The sequence below is a fragment of the Armigeres subalbatus genome, chromosome 3 (assembly GCF_024139115.2).
Source record: "Armigeres subalbatus isolate Guangzhou_Male chromosome 3, GZ_Asu_2, whole genome shotgun sequence".
Classification (NCBI taxonomy): domain Eukaryota; kingdom Metazoa; phylum Arthropoda; class Insecta; order Diptera; family Culicidae; genus Armigeres; species Armigeres subalbatus.
In genome coordinates this window covers 201872789-201893307 of record NC_085141.1, presented here as the reverse complement: position 1 = coordinate 201893307, position 20519 = coordinate 201872789, and the positions used below count along the sequence as shown (strand labels likewise).

The 20519-nt window shown below is 37.9% G+C and overlaps 1 protein-coding gene across 1 annotated transcript in view; it reads right to left on the bottom strand.

Moving 5' to 3' along the window:
- Window positions 1-20519, bottom strand: part of LOC134226489 (serine/threonine-protein phosphatase alpha-2 isoform) — a 111209-nt gene that overhangs the window by 50278 nt on the left and 40412 nt on the right. The window contains exons 2-3 of the mRNA XM_062707300.1: window positions 16198-16329; window positions 15844-16060 (exon numbers count right to left, since the gene is read on the bottom strand). Of these exons, the coding sequence (XP_062563284.1) occupies window positions 15844-16060; window positions 16198-16329 (349 nt within the window). The remainder of the gene's footprint in view (window positions 1-15843; window positions 16061-16197; window positions 16330-20519) is intronic.

Here is a 20519-nt window from a genome sequence, read left to right as displayed (position 1 = left end):
TATTGTCCGACTCCTAGACACTTGCTTCATCAGCAACGGCGCTCAATGAAATAGGGTTGTGTGAGGTTGTGCCAGTTTGGTCGTCAGATCCCGACCCGACCACACAAGCGAAGAGAGATCGCCACTCTAGATCAGTACATTCAAAGTTAATTGCCTATATGCCGGGTATTAAGCCACCCGGAGTGGAAATTAATTACTATGTCTGAAACTTGATTATGCATATGTACAACATGTGATAGATTTAGTTCGGAAAAGGTATTGAGGGTAACCGCCCCTTCGGTGGGGTTTGATCTCACGACCCCAGTTCGCATGACATGTATTTGTTGAAAATATGTATGAATGTGTAATACCAGGAAAATATGGATAACAAAAAATTGCTCGGAATAGCGCTGGAAGAGTAGTGATTTTTTCGTGGACACTAGTTGTGGTCTTCTCTTCCTCAGTTCATTTATCCGGAATTGGATCAATTTGGTGAGATTGTTTCAATATGTTTTTATATGATTCCAAAACTAAATACGCGCTGGATTAAAAAATCCGGAAGTTCGTTTATGGATCCATTATCCAATTGATAATGGTAGCATAAACAGGCGGGGCTTATTGCAAGTGAGTGACCTCGGACTGGACGTGAGTTACCAGGCAGTCTGAAATGGGTCACTGGAGCTGCAGTAGAGCTAACACCTTCTATCAGGTATCAGGTATCAGAACGTCGGCTCCAGGGGCACGTTCACCTCAATTTGGGAGATTTGTGCCATCGCCTTCACAGCCTTTTTCATCACACACCTGACGGAAAAGGAAGTGAACAAAGAGGAAAGGAATGTGGATGGGAGAACAAAGGGAATGTTTGGAAAAGGGCCCTTGAAGAGGGCATACAACGCATAAGCGTACAAGAGCTTATAGCTCCTTACCACAACGGGTTATGAACAACAAAATACTCTGAAGGTTCAGGTTTCTGAAGTCAATTTCACTAAGTAAGTGTTTACCAAATATTTGGAAGCGCAATTGTGCATAGACTGGGCAGTTACATATTAGATGATAAGAAGTTCCATAATCGGATTCACAACTATCACAAACAGATGATTCAACGCGTTGAATATTTGCCATGTGATAGTTCAGTCGGCAGTGACCTGTCAAGGCCTTGACTAAGACACTGCAATTCTGTTTAGACAGATTAGCTAAATAGCTTGCTACTACCGGAGATGGCTCCCGGATGTACAATTTTGTTTGATGACATGAATCCAGACTACTCCAATGCCATTTGTGCTGAGTGACAGTCCAAGAGTTGATCAAAAGCTTCACCCAACACTTGGATATTGGAATAGCTGGCTCAGGACCAATAAAGTCATGCGATGCTCCATTACGAGCTAACTCATCAGCCAATTCGTTTCCAGCTATGGAAGAATGGCCAGGTACCGTGCACGCACCTAACTTTGCGCAGCTTCTAACTTTGCGCATTTAGCGGTTATTTTTGTTATAGAATGCGTTTAAATTGAATTTCGAAATATAATTACAACTAGTCAGCACAATATACATGTTATTATAACAGCGCATGCCTTTTGCCGCTGTTAAATGACAGATTTTTTATTTTAATAGTTGAAATTTGTACTGAAAACAGTGAAAATGATCAAAATGGCGTGTTCTTAGCACAATTGGACAAGTGACAGTCTACCCGAAAAATTGTATTCTTTGGAAATTTTTACATTCGGTGACATCTTATTACACATGGATCGAATAATTATAATATTGTTAAAGCCATCTAATGAGAATTTGGTTTGTTATTTATATTTTTCGTTAAAATATATTATGCGCAATGTTAGGAACAATTTTTCAATACAGTGTACCTAATTTTGCGCACAACTCGTATTTCTTCGATATTTTCAACATTTATGATATACCTCATCGGAAAAGGGTTTGAACAAAAAAGTACTTTTGTTAGCTGTAGTCAATGTACATAAATGAGGCTGTACATACACCAACAGACGTGAAAACATACTAAGTATGTCGAATCATGAGAAAATGATGCCGGGCATCCTCATTTTCTTAAATATGCTCATATATGCCTACAAATGGAATGTGCATGATTTGTAATAGTAGTATTAGTTGAAAAAATAAAATTTGGTTGAAAAATTTTATGATAGACGCTTGCTTTGTGTTAGAAATTTTCCAAGCTATGTGCGCAAAGTTAGGCATATAATAAGGGGTCTGCTTTGAAGCTCAATTTACTATTTATTACAAATTTTTGTACCAAATTTAGTTCTCCAACTTTAATATGATAATAATACAACAGCATGGAAACTATTTCAGGCGGATAGCTACTTTTTGTAAGTTGTGCGAGTTGATTAAATTTTGAATTTCCTTAACTGCGCAAAGTATGGTGCGTGCACGGTACCCATATAAGGTGTAAAGTATTAACTGAATTCAGTTCCTCAATTTGAGTTCGACATGCGATTACTAACTTCGACCTTGAGTTGGCCGAGGCGAGAGCTTTAATAGCTGCTTGGCTATCTGAACAGAAGTATATTACTTTGCCCATAATGCGTTGCTGCAGTGCAGATTGCACTCCACACATGATGGCAAATATTTCCGCCTGAAAGACAGTGCAGTGTGTACCCAGTGAGTGTGACTGTTCCAATCTCAGCTCACGCGAATAGACGCCTGCACCTGCTCTACCTTCGAGGAGGGAGCCGTCAGTGTAACAAACAATGCTGTCCGACATACTTCTCTCCAAATAGCCAAATAGAATTTTGTTGAAAATGTCCTATAAGGAAAACTACTAACGTGTGTGAGATCACTTGGAGCAAGGAAAATTTTGTCCCAATTAACCATAAGCGGTAACAACGAAGTGTGTGTAGAACTGCGGTTTACAGGATTCTCTTCCATAAAACCGAGAACCCATAGTCGGTAAGTACAAGAAAATGCTTCTTGTTTGAGATGTATGTGTAGTGGGGCCACGTCGAAGAGAACTTCGAGAGCAGCCGTGGGAGTTGAAGAGAACACACCAGTCATTGCCATTAGGCACATCCTTTGAAGATGGCCTAATTTAGACTGAATTGTCCTCACTTCCCCCTTTTGCCACCACACAAGACATCCATAAGCCAAAATTGGTCGTACAACTGTTGTGTAAATCCATTTGATATATTTGTGTTTAAGACCCCAAGTTTTACCAAAGGTTCGTCGGCATTGGCCGAAAGCCATACACGCCTTTTTGATTCTGAACTCAATGTTAGGAGTCCAGGAAAGCTTTGAATCCAAAATTAGACCCACATACTTTACTTGATCAGTTACATTGATTTCAGAACCAAAAAGATGTAATGGACGAATACCATTACGATTACGTTTTTCCGTGAAAAGAACAATAGATGTTTTATTCGGATTGACCGAAAGACCATATTGGCGACACCAACTTTCAACTACCTGAAGGGCATTTTGCATCAGGTCGAATAAGGTAGTAATGCACAAACCCACTATCAATGTAAGATAGTCGTCGGCAAATCCATAGGTAGGAAAACCGCCATTATTAAGTAACCTCAATAGCGTATCTGCAACGAGATTCCACAAAAGTGGAGATAATACTCCCCCTTGAGGGCACCCGCAGACACTTAATTTCCTAATCGCTGCTTGACGTAATGTCGAGTAGAGATGTCGGTTTTTAAGCATCTGGTGAATCCATTTGGTAATAATATTAGGTAGCCCATGATTCCAAAACTAAATACGCGCTGGATTAAAAAATCCGGAAGTTCGTTTATGGATCCATTATCCAATTGATAATGGTAGCATAAACAGGCGGGGCTTATTGCAAGTGAGTGACCTCGGACTGGACGTGAGTAACCAGGCAGTCTGAAATGGGTCACTGGAGCTGCAGTAGAGCTAACACCTTCTAACTCCCGGGCTAAAGCTGACTTTATTAAAGACAGCTTTCTTCCATAATATCACTGCCGGACAGTGGGGGTTAGATTGAAGATACACACACACATACACACATCTGATTATATGTCTAATCACACATATTAGGACACATTCAAAGTATCATGTACTAGTACAATGAATAAAACCTTTATATTTAGAATTATTGAGAGAGAAACTTGAAAAGTGTTGCAAGTCACCCCGTTTGACGGTACATATCACAAGTTCGTCTAAATGGGATGGGTCGGGTCGGCCAAGCAAACGAATTTACTTTACTCTGTTATTGGCTCTGATTGTTCAAAACAGAAACACAAATGGCTGTTTGACGATTCCTCTTGGATCAAACGGAAACGAACACATATAATGTAGCTCGAATCAATCACGCACACAATCATAATAATGTTTCTGGGAGTCGTTCGGGGGGCTAGTGTACATGAAGTTTACAAACAAATCTTATTGTTTAAAATTGTAGGTTATTTAAAACAATATATGGGTTGTTTTCTTCGGCCTAATTTATATTTAACAAAGTCAGTTATTATACTTTCAGTGTCAAAAGACGCCATCAAAGCAAAATCATCTGAGATACTTTTTAGTTAAATTTAAGATTTTTTATTTAATCGATAACTTGTTTGGTAAAAAAATATGTTTTGTAATATTTACTTCTGCTCATGTTAATTAACTTAGATTTCAGGACCCGACTACAAATCACCAATCACCATCGCAGTGTGTGCATCGTATTCGCAGTTTTGGGGAAACTCGTACTTTATGACGAGAAACAGATTTTGCTTCATATAGGGTATGATCTATAAAAATAGCTCATAACCTGTAAGCCTGGGGTATGAAATAACAAAAATTCCACTTTTTATTTCTTTTTGAGTCATTAAAGTTAGAAGTCTATTTTTCTGTCAATCAAATTTAAATAAATTTAAAAATCTCTGCAATTTCTTATGAAAACAGGCCGTCCGTGTAATGCTTTCTTAAAGACAAAATTCTTTGTAAAGACAAAAAAAGCCGTCCGTGTAATGCTTTCTTAAAGACAAACAGAGATGATAAGTGAGAGACTCGTTCTTTCTCTATAGGATTCAATCCCTGGTGCTTACCCATCTTGTCCCATTTGCTAGTTAATGTTAGAATGTCTAATTTTCGATCAAATTTATTTGTTTCAACGCAGTTAGTACAACATCGCCTACATAACTTATAATACTTTCACTATATTACTAAAAATGTTTAAATTTAAGATTGCTTGGCGAGATAACACGTTTTATAGAAAGTGTGTTACGCATAAGAAACAATGTTGAAAAATATTTTACCTTGTCACACAAAAATCAAATTTTATCATCATCAAATCGAGTGAAAATAAAGTAGAACCAAATTATTCCTTTTACAAAGTCATAATCTCCACATTAAAATGTATACGATGCTCAAAAACGGCCCTGACCCATCTTACCCCGTGACCCATCTTGCCCCGCCTAACCTTATACAACGGTAGGTAGGAAATATTTCGAGCTGTTAAAAAAAGCATGCAACAATACTTTATTTCACTATTTTACAGTTCGAAACATCCAACACTTTAATGCGAGTATTCATTATTCTTCGCAACATCAGGTCATCGGGGCACCGGAAGATTATACATATTCGATCATAGATGTATACCTAAATTAATTTGCAGGACAATAATAAATTAAATCAATGTAAATAAAAAAAGGGTTATCAAGAATTAAAAGGAAAATATAAACAAAAAAGGTGGATGGAAAACCTGCTATAATTTTTTTGTTTCAACCAAATAAACAATTTTGAAACACATATTTGAAGATGTCCTATGTAAGAGATAGCGGAATTAAAGACTTTCTTTCACGACGTCTCGAAAATTTTAATCTTTTTTATACACCAGCTAAACATTGCTTAAAATATGGTTTATACTTCAGAAGAAAACGATATTTTAGGATTTATGACTTGTGTCAACTAAAATTCATGAAGTAAAATCTAAGCAAAGCTCCGGGGTCGAAATATAGGCACATACCATTTCGACTAAAGAATGGGTCACTGACGGCTGTCTGATATCGTTATCTCCATATTTTGAACAATGGATGCATGCTTCTATTGGTTAATTGATTATATTTCATCAAACCAATAACGATATTCAATTCCAAACATGAGCGAAGTTAGGAACACTTTTGCGCGAAATTAGGAACTATCCTATTTTCTTGCGCGAAATAAGGAGCATACAACGGTCTTAGATTCATACCGCAATTTTTTTTAAGTAGCAGCCAAATTTGCAAGTAACATTTTTTTGAGAACCTAGAATCCTTCTACTACGTGATGCAGTAGCAAATGTTTCCAAATGCCCACTACATGTTTTTTAATGAACGTTTTAACTTTGTCAGATCTTAAGTGCGCGAAATTAGGGTACTTCACGGTAATTCATGAAAAAATGTTACTTAGGTCCTTTTGAAAAGTTAAGCGAGAAATATAATGGCTGTTTCAAACAAATTTTCGTTGAATTAAAATTGAAAAGCGTAGAAGCGGCCACCTAACATTCTAGTTTGTTTCAACCAGCATGTGTGGTTGAGTTAAATCCAATTCTTGTTTGTGCCAAATTTAAACTAAAATTTTGTTTGAAGCAAACTTTATTTTGTTTGAAGTTACTATATTTTTTTCTCCGTGTATGTAAGAATTTGTGCTGTGTGTCTTGTTATTAGCTGTCTTCGACGATAACGCTACGTGGGCATCGACCCTTTATTTTTTTTCTACTTTCAAGGGAACATCAATAAATTACGTAAAGATAAGAGGGAGGAGAGGGGGGTTGCCTGAAGTGTGATAATCCCTACAAAAATTTTAAATGTTTTTCACAAAAAGCGTGACATAAGGAGATGGTCAATTTTCGCGTAACGTAATTAATAGATCTTTCCCTAACAGTTCATAATGTGCAAATTTCCATTATAACTGAAACGTATGAAACGAGCAAACCATGCGAACTGTCATACGAAAAAGCTGTCGTAAAGGGATGCGCTATGAGCCCCCTGAACTCTCCATAAAAAAACATAATTTTTCATCTACAGCAGTGATGCTCAGCACTTTCACGAAGTCCGTCTAGTTATTTGGTTTTGTCGACGACATTGATATTAGTGCTGTCCAATAAGCAGCTCGAAGTAGCTCGAAGTTGTTCCCGTCCTGCTCGTTCTTTTTTGTCAACAAATGGGCATGAGCAGGACAGGGAGAAACTTCGAGCTACTTCAAGCTCTCATTGGACAGCACTATTATGGCACGTAACTTTGAGAAGATGGAGAAAGCCTACATCAGACTGAAAAGCGAAGCTAAACGGCTTGGACTAGTCATCAACACGTCGAAGACGAAGGACATGATAGGAAGAGGCTCAAGAGAGGACAACGTAAGCCACCCACTACGAGTTTGTATTGGTGGTGACGAAATCGAGGTGGGTGAAGAATTCGTGTACTTGGATTCCCTGGTGACCTGCGATTACGATACCAGCAGAGAAATTCGGAGACGCATCGTCGCAGGAAATCGTACTTTGAACTCCGCAAAACGCTCCGATCGAATAGAGTTCGCCGCCATACCAAACTGACTATCTACAGGACGCTGTAGCATGTATAACATTATCCAAATAATTGTGAGAGACACTTGAAGACCAGATTATTCATTTACATTTCAATAACCCTACGAACAAACATGTGGTAACAATTAGTAGAAGACCACACTAGCAGTCAATTACCCCGCAGAGACAATTCTTACGCAAAGAAAACCCATATGCATCGGATGCATAAATCAGTTCGATGGCACCAAACACTTTATGCAATAATGGCCATTTGCCTAGCTCAAATTACAATGCGACCCAAGCGCACTGTCGTGCTGTTACCAGGGCGCACCAAATTTGCCTTCTCCTTTAATTCTTTTCTTCCACATCGATACTGACTTCAAGTGCCTCCCGTAGGTGAGCTGTAGTTTAAGACCCGATCAATAAAGTAATTCTCAGTTCAACTTTCAAACTGAACGCGTCATTCCTGCGGAAAGAACTCCAGTGCAATATAAACCACATGATGTAAAGCTAAAACATCCCATATGGCATACCGTGACAAAAAGTTGATACTCTAGTGAACGTGGACATACAGATCAGAGTGATAATTAAGAGTTAGTGAAAAATTCCGCATAAGGATGGGAAAAACTAGTTCGAAGTCCGTGCAAAATTCTGGAGACCCACAGGTCAATATCCAGAACACCTTGGAAGTGCACGAAGGGCTTCATCAAGCGCATGAGTTCAAACTGATGATAATATTGTGCGTGGTGTGTCTACAACTATTCGTTATGGTGTACAAACTAATCAAGAAACATAACCGCACGCAGGCACTGAAAATTGCTAGATCAGTTGCCAACTTACAAAGTGTTTAGAAGCGTTTTCTGCTGCTGTTCATCAAAGTGTACCAGAATTATTTTTGCGCTAAAAACATTCGAGTGGTGAAAAGACGTTAAGCTAGTAAACAAAGCAACAACATCGGCCGACGCAGAATCATGCAGTGATTATAAACGTTCTATGGTGATGTGTTTATCTAAAGCGTAATGAAAATGGGATAATTACTATGCCCCAAGAAAGCAGTGTTCCTGTGACCCCTGTGACCCCAGATTGGCATCCAGCGATGTACATACCGACCGGTGCGAAGACGACGGCGTACGATCCAACATGTGCGACGAGAAGAACCAAAACTGAAGGACCTCATAAAGCAGATGTAATGTAAGTTTTTTCTCAATCTTTAAGTTCAACAAATAGTGCAAATGAGAGACATATATAATAACTTGAAACAAATTTACTTTGAGCTAAACCATAAATCGGAGGTCAGATCCTCACATAGGTTATTATCTAAATAATTTGAGGAAGCTCAAAATTTATTTTGGATTATCATTAAAGCTAAAGAGGAATCCAACAGTGAGGAAAATCAAATATTGTTTGAAAAGAGCCAAAAAAATATTCCAAAATTTGAAACTATTGGTCGAGAAAAAAAGAAAATCAGAACTCATTTCTTTCAAAGCTGCTGCTACTGCCATTATTTTCGCGAAACGACTAAAAGAAAGTGTTACCATGACATCAATATTGGAAATCGTTAAAACCATACCGTCGCTTATTCCGCAATACAGTGGTGATGGTGAAAAGTTAAATAGCGTTATTGCAGCTCTTAAAGCATGCAAAGTTTTGATAACCAATGAAAACAAAGCTGTGGCCATCCAAGTTATACTTTCACGATTCGAAGGTAAAGCTAGATCTGCAGTGGGTGATAACCCGCAAGATATAGATGAAATCATACAAAATTTGACCGAAAAATGTTCAGTAACAATACCACCGGAAACGATAGTGGCAAAACTAAATTCTATCAGACAAAATGGCGAAATAAACAAATTTACTGACCAAATCGAGAAACTCTCGTTAGATTTGGAAAGAGCGTATATTAATGAGAAAATACCAGTCGCAACAGCATCGAAAATGGCTGTTAAAGCTGGTGTTAAGGCATTAGCCTCAGGCCTTAAAAATGAAGAAACTAAATTAATCATCAAAGCCGGACAATTTTCAACACTATCTTCGGCTATAGAGAAAGTAACCGAGCATGAACCAACATGTAGTAAAGTTTTTCAGGTTCGTATGAATAATCCTGGTAACAGATTCCAGAATCACAGAATAAACCAATCACGTGGAAATTGGCGTGGAAACTTCCGTGGAAATAACAGAGGGCGTGGAAGTTATAGAGGACACCGCGACGGCCCACAACAATATTTCCGAAGAAATTTTCATAGTGGTCAAAATTTTCAACATTCGTTTAGAGGTAACAACAGAGGACATTCGAATAATACCTCTAGAACTACTACAATACTGGTAATCCAGAAATTTCACAAAGTTCTGCCATGCAAACTAACAATCAACAAAATCCTTTGGGGTTTCAACAGCAAACCCAGCAACAGCAAACCAACCAAATACCGCTATCACAATTGATACAACGAACTTAAATAAAGTATTTACAATTCATTCACCTTACAGTAATTTTGTAACTCTAAACCTTAACGCGTCAAATAAATGCTGCACATTCCTTATTGACTCCGGTGCAGAAATTTCTTTAATAAAATATGGAAACGTTAAAATTACTGAATTGGTGGATCAACACAACAAATGTAATATAACCGGAATTAACTCTGAAATAATTGAGACTTTTGGTACCATTTCCACATCAATTGAGTTACCAAGTGGAAGCTCATTACACTCAATACACAATTTCAAATAGTTTCTGACAATATACCTATTCCGACCGATGGTATTTTAGGTCGTGATTTCCTTGTACAATTCAAATGTGTTATTGATTATAATACTTGGATTTTAACTGGAAATAATGGTTCAGAACAATTTGAATTAATCATTGAAGACAATCTGCAAGGTGAACTTGTGTTACCACCTCGCTGTGAAGTATACCGACAAATTGACATTAAGCATCTTCATGGTGAATACCTTGTTGTATCAAAAGAAATCAAGCCAGGCGTTTTCTGCTCAAATTCTATTATAAGTCCTAAAAACGCAATCATCAAATTCATAAATAGGGTTACTGCTCCTGGACTTCATCTCATAGCTCCGATATTGGTCCTACGAAAAACAAAGCAATGAAAAGGTATTTGATTTGTTTATTATTTTTGTGATTTTTTTCAGCAGTGAGCATGCATGTTAGCAAAAAGAAGCGACGAAATTGGTGCCGTATTTCTTTGTTTCGCGATGAGATGAATATATGTACAGTGAGATTGAAAACGGAACAGTTCCCCTACTACGGATAAACAAGTTACCATACAAAATAAAATTTCCGATGAGCAAAACCATTGGATAACTATCATATTTTTACCCTCAATAAGAACGAAGGTAACGAAAATGACAGGTGTCAAAAACTTTTCGATGAATTGAACTTGAACAAAAACAACTTAAATGATAGCAAAATTGAGGAAAAATTGAAGACTTTATGTGCGAAATATAGTGATATTTTTGCATTACAAACCGATATTTTGACGCATAATAATTTTTATAAACAGTCGATCAATTTGAATGATAACAGTCCTGTTTATATTAAGAATTATAAAAGCCCGGAATCACAAAAACAGAAAATTAATGATGAAGTACAAAAACTTTTGAACGACCGTATTATTCAGCATTCTACATCTCCATACAACTCCCCACTACTGTTAGTTCCAAAAAAGTCCCCAAATAATGAGAAAAAAATGGCGTTTGGTTGTCGACCTCCGGCAACTCAACAAGAAAATTATAGCCGACAAATTCCCGCTTCCTAGAATAGATGAAATTCTTGATCAGCTAGGTAGAGCAAAATATTTTACTACGTTCGACCTTGCTTCAGGATTCCATCAAATTGAACTGGAAGACAATTCAAAGCAATTCACCGCTTTCTCTACAACGTCTGGTCACTATGAATTCTGTAGGTTACCTTTTGGCCTTAACATTTCTCCTAATAGCTTCCAGAGAATGATGACTATTGCCTTAAGTGGTCTCCCTCCGGAATGCGCTTTTCTTTATATAGATGATATCATAGTTATAGGTTGTTCGATAAATCATCACCTATTCAATTTGGAAACAGTTTTTAAAGCCCTACGAAAATATAATCTCACACTCAATCCAAGCAAATGCAATTTCTTCTGTCCCGATGTAACATATCTCGGACATCATATTTCCGACCAAGGCATTCAGCCAGACAAATCTAAATATTCTACTATCTTGAACTATCCAGAACCGAAAAACGCAGACGAAGTTAGAAGATTCGTCGCATTTGCAAACTATTACCGTCGATTTATACCCTATTTTTCAGACATTGCAGCACCATTAAATGCTCTGCTGAAGAAAAATGCTAAATTTGTTTGGAGTCCAGAATGCAAAAAGTCCTTTACGCAATTAAAACAAAAACTTCTATCTCCCGTTATACTAAAATTCCCTGGTTTTACCAAAAATTTTATACTTTATACGGACGCGTCAAAGATAGCAAGTGGCGCCGTTCTAACCCAAAAGCATGGTGATATCGAATTACCAATAGCTTATGCCAGCAAAACCTTCACGAAAGGTGAAAGAAATAAATCAACCATTGAACAGGAATTAACAGCTATTCACTGGGCGATTACTTACTACAGATCATATTTGTATGGACGACGGTTTACCGTGAAAACTGATCATCGTCCGCTTGTATATTTATTTTCGATGAAGAACCCATCATCGAGATTAACACGAATGAGACTTGACCTAGAAGAGTATACATTCGATATAGAATACGTGAAAGGCAAAGAAAATGTCAGCGCTGATGCTCTTTCGCGTATAATTCTTGATTCGGATGAGCTCAAAACTCTGTCGTGCTTACCTGTACAAACCCGAGCAATGACAAGAATGCAAACTAACCCAAATAATGTCATACAACAGAATAACACACATGCTACTGAGATTGATCACCTCAAGGCATATGAGTCAGTCAATAACTTAGACGCTTTCAATAAGCCCAAAGTTATATTCCAAATAGACGATGAAAACTTATTTATTAAATTCTACACAAAAAACTTGAAAAGAGTAATTGCACAAGTGAAATTACTCTACAGAAAAGATAAAACTGAATTTAATACATGTCTGCAGATAATCGACCAATTGGCCATTAAAACAAATATTAAAACGCTAGCAATCAGAAAAAACGACAAGATATTCGAAATAATACCCCAAGAGGTATTCAAACAAACATGTAACTCAATATTGAAAAACGTTACCATAATACTATATGAGCCAGCTCAAATAATAAACAATGATGAAACGATACAAAAATTGATCTCTGAAAACCATGACTCGCCTACGGGTGGTCATGTTGGTATTTGTAGATTACTAAATAGACTTCGATCTAAATATTTTTGGTCCAATATGAAACGTACAATCACAGAATACATAAAACGATGTGAAAAATGTACACAAAACAAACATAGAGTCAAAACCAACGAAACATTCATACAAACAACTACTCCGACCAAGTGTTTTGATTTGATTTCAATCGACACGATAGGTCCAATTACAAAATCGAATTTAGGAAACCGATATGCATTGACCATACAGTGCGATCTTTCAAAATACATAATAATTGTACCAATCCCGGACAAACAAGCAACTACGTTAGCAAAAGCTTTAGTAGAACATTGTATCCTTGTATATGGTTGCCCCGTAGCGATTAAATCCGACTTGGGAACCGAATACAGAAACGAAATATTTAAAACTATGTGTGAATTATTGACAGTTACACATAAATTTTCAACTGCCTACCACCCACAAACTATTGGCAGTCTAGAAAGAAATCATCGTTGTCTTAACGAGTATTTAAGGCATTTCGTTAACGATAAACATGATGATTGGGACAACTGGCTAATTTATTTCGCTTTTAGTTACAATACCTCACCGCACACAGCACATTCTTTTACTCCTTTCGAGTTAATTTTTAGAAAGCAAGCAAGATTACCTTCCCAATTTTCAGAATCAACTAGTTTAGAACCAGTATAAAATTACGAATCTCTCGTAAATGAATTGAAATTTAAATTGCAGCTAATAAATAAGAAAACTAGAGAACTTTTAGAAAAATCAAAAACCAATAGGATAAATTTACAAAATGAAACATCTAATCCAATCAACATATCTATAGGAAGTAAAGTTTGGCTTAAACAAGAAAATAGAAGAAAATTAGACAAGGTTTATACAGGACCATTTGAAGATATCAACGAAAATCATCCAAACGTGACAATAAGAAGTTTAATAAATAATGATACACAACAAGTGCATAAAAATAGATTAATTAAAGTGTGATAGTATATAAAAACAAAAATAAAAACAAATGAAATAGTTACGACAAATATTGTACTTTAGAATGCTTACACGCTGTTACAGCATTCTCTTTAACTAGTATGGATGCTACACATTATCCAAATAATTGTGAGAGACACTTGAAGACCAGATTATTCATTTACATTTCAATAACCCTACGAATAAACATGTGGTAACAATTAGTAGAAGACCACACTAGCAGTCAATTACCCCGCAGAGACAATTCTTACGCAAAGAAAACCCATATGCATCGGATGCATAAATCAGTTCGATGGCACCAAACACTTTATGCAATAATGGCCATTTGCCTAGCTCAAATTACAATGCGACCCAAGCGCACTGTCGTGCTGTTACCAGGGCGCACCAAATTTGCCTTCTCCTTTAATTCTTTTCTTCCACATCGATACTGACTTCAAGTGCCTCCCGTAGGTGAGCTGTAGTTTAAGACCCGATCAATAAAGTAATTCTCAGTTCAACTTTCAAACTGAACGCGTCATTCCTGCGGAAAGAACTCCAGTGCAATATAAACCACATGATGTAAAGCTAAAACATCCCATAACGCTTTAGACCGGTAGTTCTCTAAGCACACGAGACCTGGACGATGCTCGTGGAGGACCAAGGAAAGTGCTGCATACCTGCGTACCATCTATGGTGGGGTGCAGATGGCGGACGGTACGTGGAGGAGGCGAATGAACCACGTTTCATCAGCTGTTAAAAGATCTATCCAACGTTCACATCGCCAAAAATCTTAAGACTGCGGTGGGCCGGGCACGTAGCCAGAATGTCGGACAGTAATCCGATGAAAATGGTTCTCGACAACGATCCGACGGGAACAAGAAGGCGGAGTGCACAGCTAGCAAGGTGGATCGATCAGGTGGAGGACGCTATGCGGATCCTCCGCAGACTGCGTGGTTGGCGGCGTGCAGCCATGGACCGAGCAGAATGGAGAAGACTTTTTTTTTCTTCTTTATTAAAGAGGCTTTCAGCACAGGAGAAGACTTTTATGTGCAGCACAGGCCACTCCAGCCTTAGTCTGGTAATAAATAAAAATTCATGTCGAAGTCTACTTGCTTATATTTTACTAGGAATTATGTATATGACGCATTGTCGGTAAAATCATTCACAAATCGCAATCACCGAGCCGTTTGCATCAAGTTTGAGTTTTTCAAATTGCCAAAAACAATTTGGGGACAATTTATTGTTCACACACGCAAGAGTAGGTATACATTGTTATATGCGACGAACGCAAATTCACTGTTTTTAACAAAGAACAAAAGAAACATTACCATGATTCAAATGGATAATTAAACTCAGCCATGAGTTTTTAGACGCAACCAACTAACGTTTCAACTAACGATTGATTCGATTCTCTCATGAGTTTTGAGATTTTTAGTTTTTCCCAAAACTGACTTGACGATTCATATCAAGATATTAGGGGATTCACTTGACAGCGTAAGCAGCTGCGTATCTGATTATTTAGGGGCTCTCCTTAGCCGTGCGGTAAGACGCGCGGCTACAAAGCAAGACCATGCTGAGGGTGGCTGGGTTCGATTCCCGGTGCCGGTCTAGGCAATTTTCGGATTGGATCGACTTCCCTGGGCATGAAAGTATCATCGTGTTAGCCTAATGATATACGAATGCAAAAATGGTAACTTGGCTTAGAAACCTCGCAGTTAATAACTGTGGAAGTGCTTAATGAACACTAAGCTGCGAGGCGGCTCTGTCCCAGTGTGGGGATGTAACGCCAATAAGAAGAAGATCTGATTATTTAAATGTTTCATACACAATCTCAAGGGACATATTTCAAATTGCCTATGAAACATTTTTTTAAACAGACGCAGCAACCTTCGCCGTTAAGTGAATAAAGCTCGTTGTCTGAATAGATTATTATAGCCTATTTAGATTACACCATGTATTATAATAAATATCGTGATAAAGAGTAACTTGATGACAATCCCCACACATTCCATTTTCTTTCTCCACTTTAACACGATATTTATTATGATAAATGGCGTAATCTGAACTAGTGTACGAGAAAAACAAAACACTATTATTATGCTACTTACCCATAAATTCTGTTGATACTGGCGCATTCATGGTTTCCTCTAAGCAGAAAGAAGTTTTCTGGATATTTAATTTTATACGCAAGCAAGAGGCATATGGTTTCTAGTGATTGCTTTCCTCTGTCAACGTAGTCACCCAAAAAGAGGTAGTTTGACTCTGGTGGAAATTCTCCATATTCAAATAGGCGCAGTAAATCATAATACTGACCATGAATGTCACCTGAAATTTAGCAAAAAAAACTGTTAAATTCTGGCTCTGTTAAATTCAAAAAAAAAGTTCAAAATATATTGAAGAACACAAAAAATACAAACACACACGCAGTTTATATCTTTGAACATCATGTTGTTTTTACTTACCGCAAATCTTCAACGGTGCTTCCAGTTCCAACAGTATTGGTTGAGACAAGAAAATTTCCCGAGATTTCAAGCACAAGCCTCGTATTTCATTTTCCGACAACTGAACATTTTTTCCTGGCCTGGCACCGCGCACTAAAATAAAAATAAGACTTATTAAGCACGACAATACGTAGAAAACTCCAGGGGAACAGACGGCTTTGGCAGTTTTTGTTCTATTATTAGCAGGGGGGTTTTTGTCGACCGAATTTTATAAAATTTGGCCACAATATTCTTTGATATGCAAAGAATGTTTGGGCCAAATTTGAGCATAATCAGTCATAAAAAACCCTCCTGCCAATAATAGAACTATTGTCATTACCCCTATACATTTTGGCAAAAAATATCAATTTATAAGTATGATTAGTATTCCATAACATTGTAGGCAGACTTTATCACTGAGCATTTCATAACCTGATATCACTAACATTTTGAAACATTGTAGAAGCGAACGGGGCAATATGACTACCTAAGGCTTTGGTCCGATTCGCGAATTAAAATAAAATTAAACTCAAAAGTGACAGTTCGGAAATTATGAAATCCCCCGCTCGTAAGAATGGCTGGTGCTACCCAGCAAGACCAACAAAACATTTATCAAAAATGATTCAATATCTGTCAAAAGTAATATTGCTCTGCGAGCAGGGTTATTTGAAAATTTTCAAACTGTCACTTTTAAGTTTAATTCGATTTTAATTCACGAATCGGACCAGAACTTATAAGCAAATAGTTCCGCAAAGCACTGGAAAGTTCAAAAAATCTCCATTCAAATGTAGTTAACTGTTATTTATTGTCAACAGGTGAAATGGTCACCCCAATGACCGTTTACTTATAACTAAATACATTAGTATTGTCAAGATTAACATAAAACACGTCTGAAATTTTTACTTATTTGTTTCTCGTGACACAATAAAATTAAACACAGAATAACATCTATTGAATAGACAAAACATGATTCGTATGGGCTCGTGTACTGCCGCGATTCGCATAAGAGTCCCATGTCGATTTTCGAAGATTTTGATTTCATTTCAGAAATAAGCTTAAAATGAACTTATCTTTTAGAAAAACTTATGAAATAATAGGCTTTGTTCTATAAATTTGAAAAACAAAACCCATTTGTGTTGTCCCATCTTGCTATTTATTTGCATAATAGTCACATTCCAGATTTTGATACACTTTTGCAGAAAAAAATAAATATAATTATGGTCCATTTAATAGTTCCATAGCAATGCATACAGATAAAGAATATTATGCCAAATTTTCAGATAGATTGCTGGTTTTATCAATTTATTAGATTTTTTTGAATTTCTTCATGTTAAACAAGTTTGAAAAATTCAACGGCATATTTCTCAAGTTGATGAAAACTGCCATGGGACGCTTATGCGAATAGGGGCAGTGTAGCCCATAGTTAGTTTTGGATGCAGGCAAATTGAAGAACGAGTGCGGCGGCGTGTGTTGATGCACTGCTAAAAAAGTTTACACATAAAAGACTTTAAAGTGTATATACTCTTTTGAATATAAAGTATTCACATATGACTTCAAAGTACGCTCTTTCGTAGAAGAATCCCGGGTAGAGATGAATAACAAACAGCTAACATAATAATAACAAATTTTGCTATGATATCAGATTTAGTTTTTCTTATGTTATTCATAAATAACATAAAATAGCATCCCAACAACAAGTTTTGTTATAATAGTTATTTATATGTTATTGTAAGAAAGAGCACAACAACAAATAAAGAACACATGTTGCAATCATAGCAAAGTTTGTTATTCATATATCATTAGCATTTACAACATATCAATATTGTACATGGATTTCCCTATTGGACCCGACCGTTCGAAATAGTCGCTCCTTGAACAGTCGGTAAAATCGCCGTTTTCTCCTTCACACCCGTTTTCATAGTAAAATCTGTCAAAACTGCTTTTTGCGCCACCTGCTTTTTGCTGTTTCCCTCGGTAAAGTAAGTCCACAGTAATAACTGAATTTTGATATTTTGTTTTCTTGCCCAGAAAACCCCAGAAAATTTGCTTACGTAATAAGTGTACGACCCCTAATTTGTCAAATTTTGCTATGGCAATCTGGTGATTCATTTTGTTGAATGCAGTAAAAAGATCTGTATAGATTGCATCCACCTGATGGCCATTATCTATTTGTCTTATTACAAAAGAAGTGAGATGGTTAGGTCGTGGTTAGGTTAGTGGTCGTTGAACGTTTGGACATAAACCCGTGCTGGTCGTTTGAAATGTAATGGGCGTAGTCAATTCGCCATGAACAATCAACTCAATTAGCTTGGAAACGGCGCACAGCGCAGCTATTTCCCGGTAGTTTGATACGGTCCTCTTGCAGCTCTTTTTGAAAACTGGAAATACATATGACTGCTTCCAGCAAACCGGGAACACCCCGGATTCCGGAAGTCAACGAGTGGGAATACTGCAGTAAGTGGTCTGACAAGCGGCTCTACGTAACGTTTAATAACAAGCGATGGGATACCGTCTCGGCCGCATCCCGTGGAGGATTTCTTACTGGCAGTTATTATTGAATCGTTTGTGGTGACCAATGGCTGCCTAGCGGCAGGAAGACTAGGAACATTCCTGGTGGCAATAACTATATCTTGCGGGTCGAGATACTAATTAGTAAATACACTACTGAACTGAGTATGGAACAAATCAGCAATGTCGAGGTGACTGTCGATCAACTCCGATCGGGAAGTCGATAATTCGATCGGGAGGGATGTAAAGAACGCAGATGAAGAGAGTGGCATCAGCAGTAGTTACAGCGACCAACAACTGCTCAACCGACAAGTTGTCAGGAGGACTCACTAAGCGAGATTTGAAGCAGGGGCGAACAGCTAACAGAACACCCCCTCCAGTGTTTTTGTTACTGTTAAAAGATGACCTCTTGCCGATAAGCGCAGTATAATTTGTCAAAGAGTTTTTACGGTGCTATTATTGTTGAGGTTTCGGTGAAGGCGTAGCAGTCATCGCTAAGGGCCAAACGATAATCGGTAAGAGAATTATTGATCCCGCCGACGTTTTGGTAGTATATCAAAATATTCGAAGATTCTGGAACCACACGCCTATCACTGGAAACATCCGGTAACATGGAGTTGAACTGGCGTGGAGATGGTGTAGCAATACTGGAAATCGGAACGCCCTCAGAAGATACTGGTAACTGATTGTACTTGTCGGTTATAGGATTTCGGAAGACCCCGTCTCCCAACTCAGACGCCGGTCCAGGACGACTGCTGGTGGCTGGCAGCGGAAGCTCGACTGCGCTCAGAGGACAAGGGGCTTCCTTACAGCTAGATACAGTATCGATTGTGTTGAACAATTTGACGACTGGGTTGCAGCGGCTTATTGGTGAGTCCGACAGTACTGTGTGATGCTTGTAGGCACAGCATTCGGAAATTCGCTAGAAATTGGGTAACTTTCATACGGAGACAGAGATGATGGTTGATCATACTTGGTTGGTGTCCGGAAGACCTCGTCCTCCAATTCACACGCAGGGCCGGGACGGCTGCTGGTTGCTGCTGCAATGGCTCGATTGCGTTGAGTGGAATAGAGGCTTCCTCACTTCTGGTGTCAAAAGTGCGTCCCGGATGATTTTTTTAACTTTATTAATGTGTTTTTTTAATTCTAGGATTACGGCTCGATGCCCACGTAGCGTCATTTCAACGCAGAGTGCACGTGTTGTCAAAAAAAAAGCAGGTGTGCACCAGGAAAAAGCGGTAACGCAGCGTCACCACGCCGATGCACACCAGCGTTATTTTAACGCTGTGTGCACGTGGCGTTGAAAAACCGCTACGTGAGCATCGGGCCTAAGTTCAACACAAAGCGTTCCGAATGAGAACTAGATGAATGCATAGCAGAGACTTGACGTTGCGGTGGAGAAATGATAATTGATGCTTGTAAATGCGGCGATCCTGTTCGTTCGATGAAACTCGGACTCAATTCCGAATAGATGTTAGCATCTGCTAACAGAAGTATAACAGAAGTTTGGCTTGGCGCGAATTGGAAGCTTGGAGTAAATCTAGGCGACCAACCAGCAGAGGTTAAGAGTTGATCGGTGATGCTGAAATTTAAATCGGCATCAGGCGATAAATGTCGATAAGAGATGTACTTTTTTTTCTCCTTGTTGGGTATTTTAATCACTGCGACTATTTGTTAGATCTATTGTGATATATGACCCATTTGATCTAGCTTTGTCAAGTTGACGCATCATTACTATTTAGAGCAATTGCATTACCTTAACTACCAGCGTTATCCCAATGCGGTATTATGGTTCT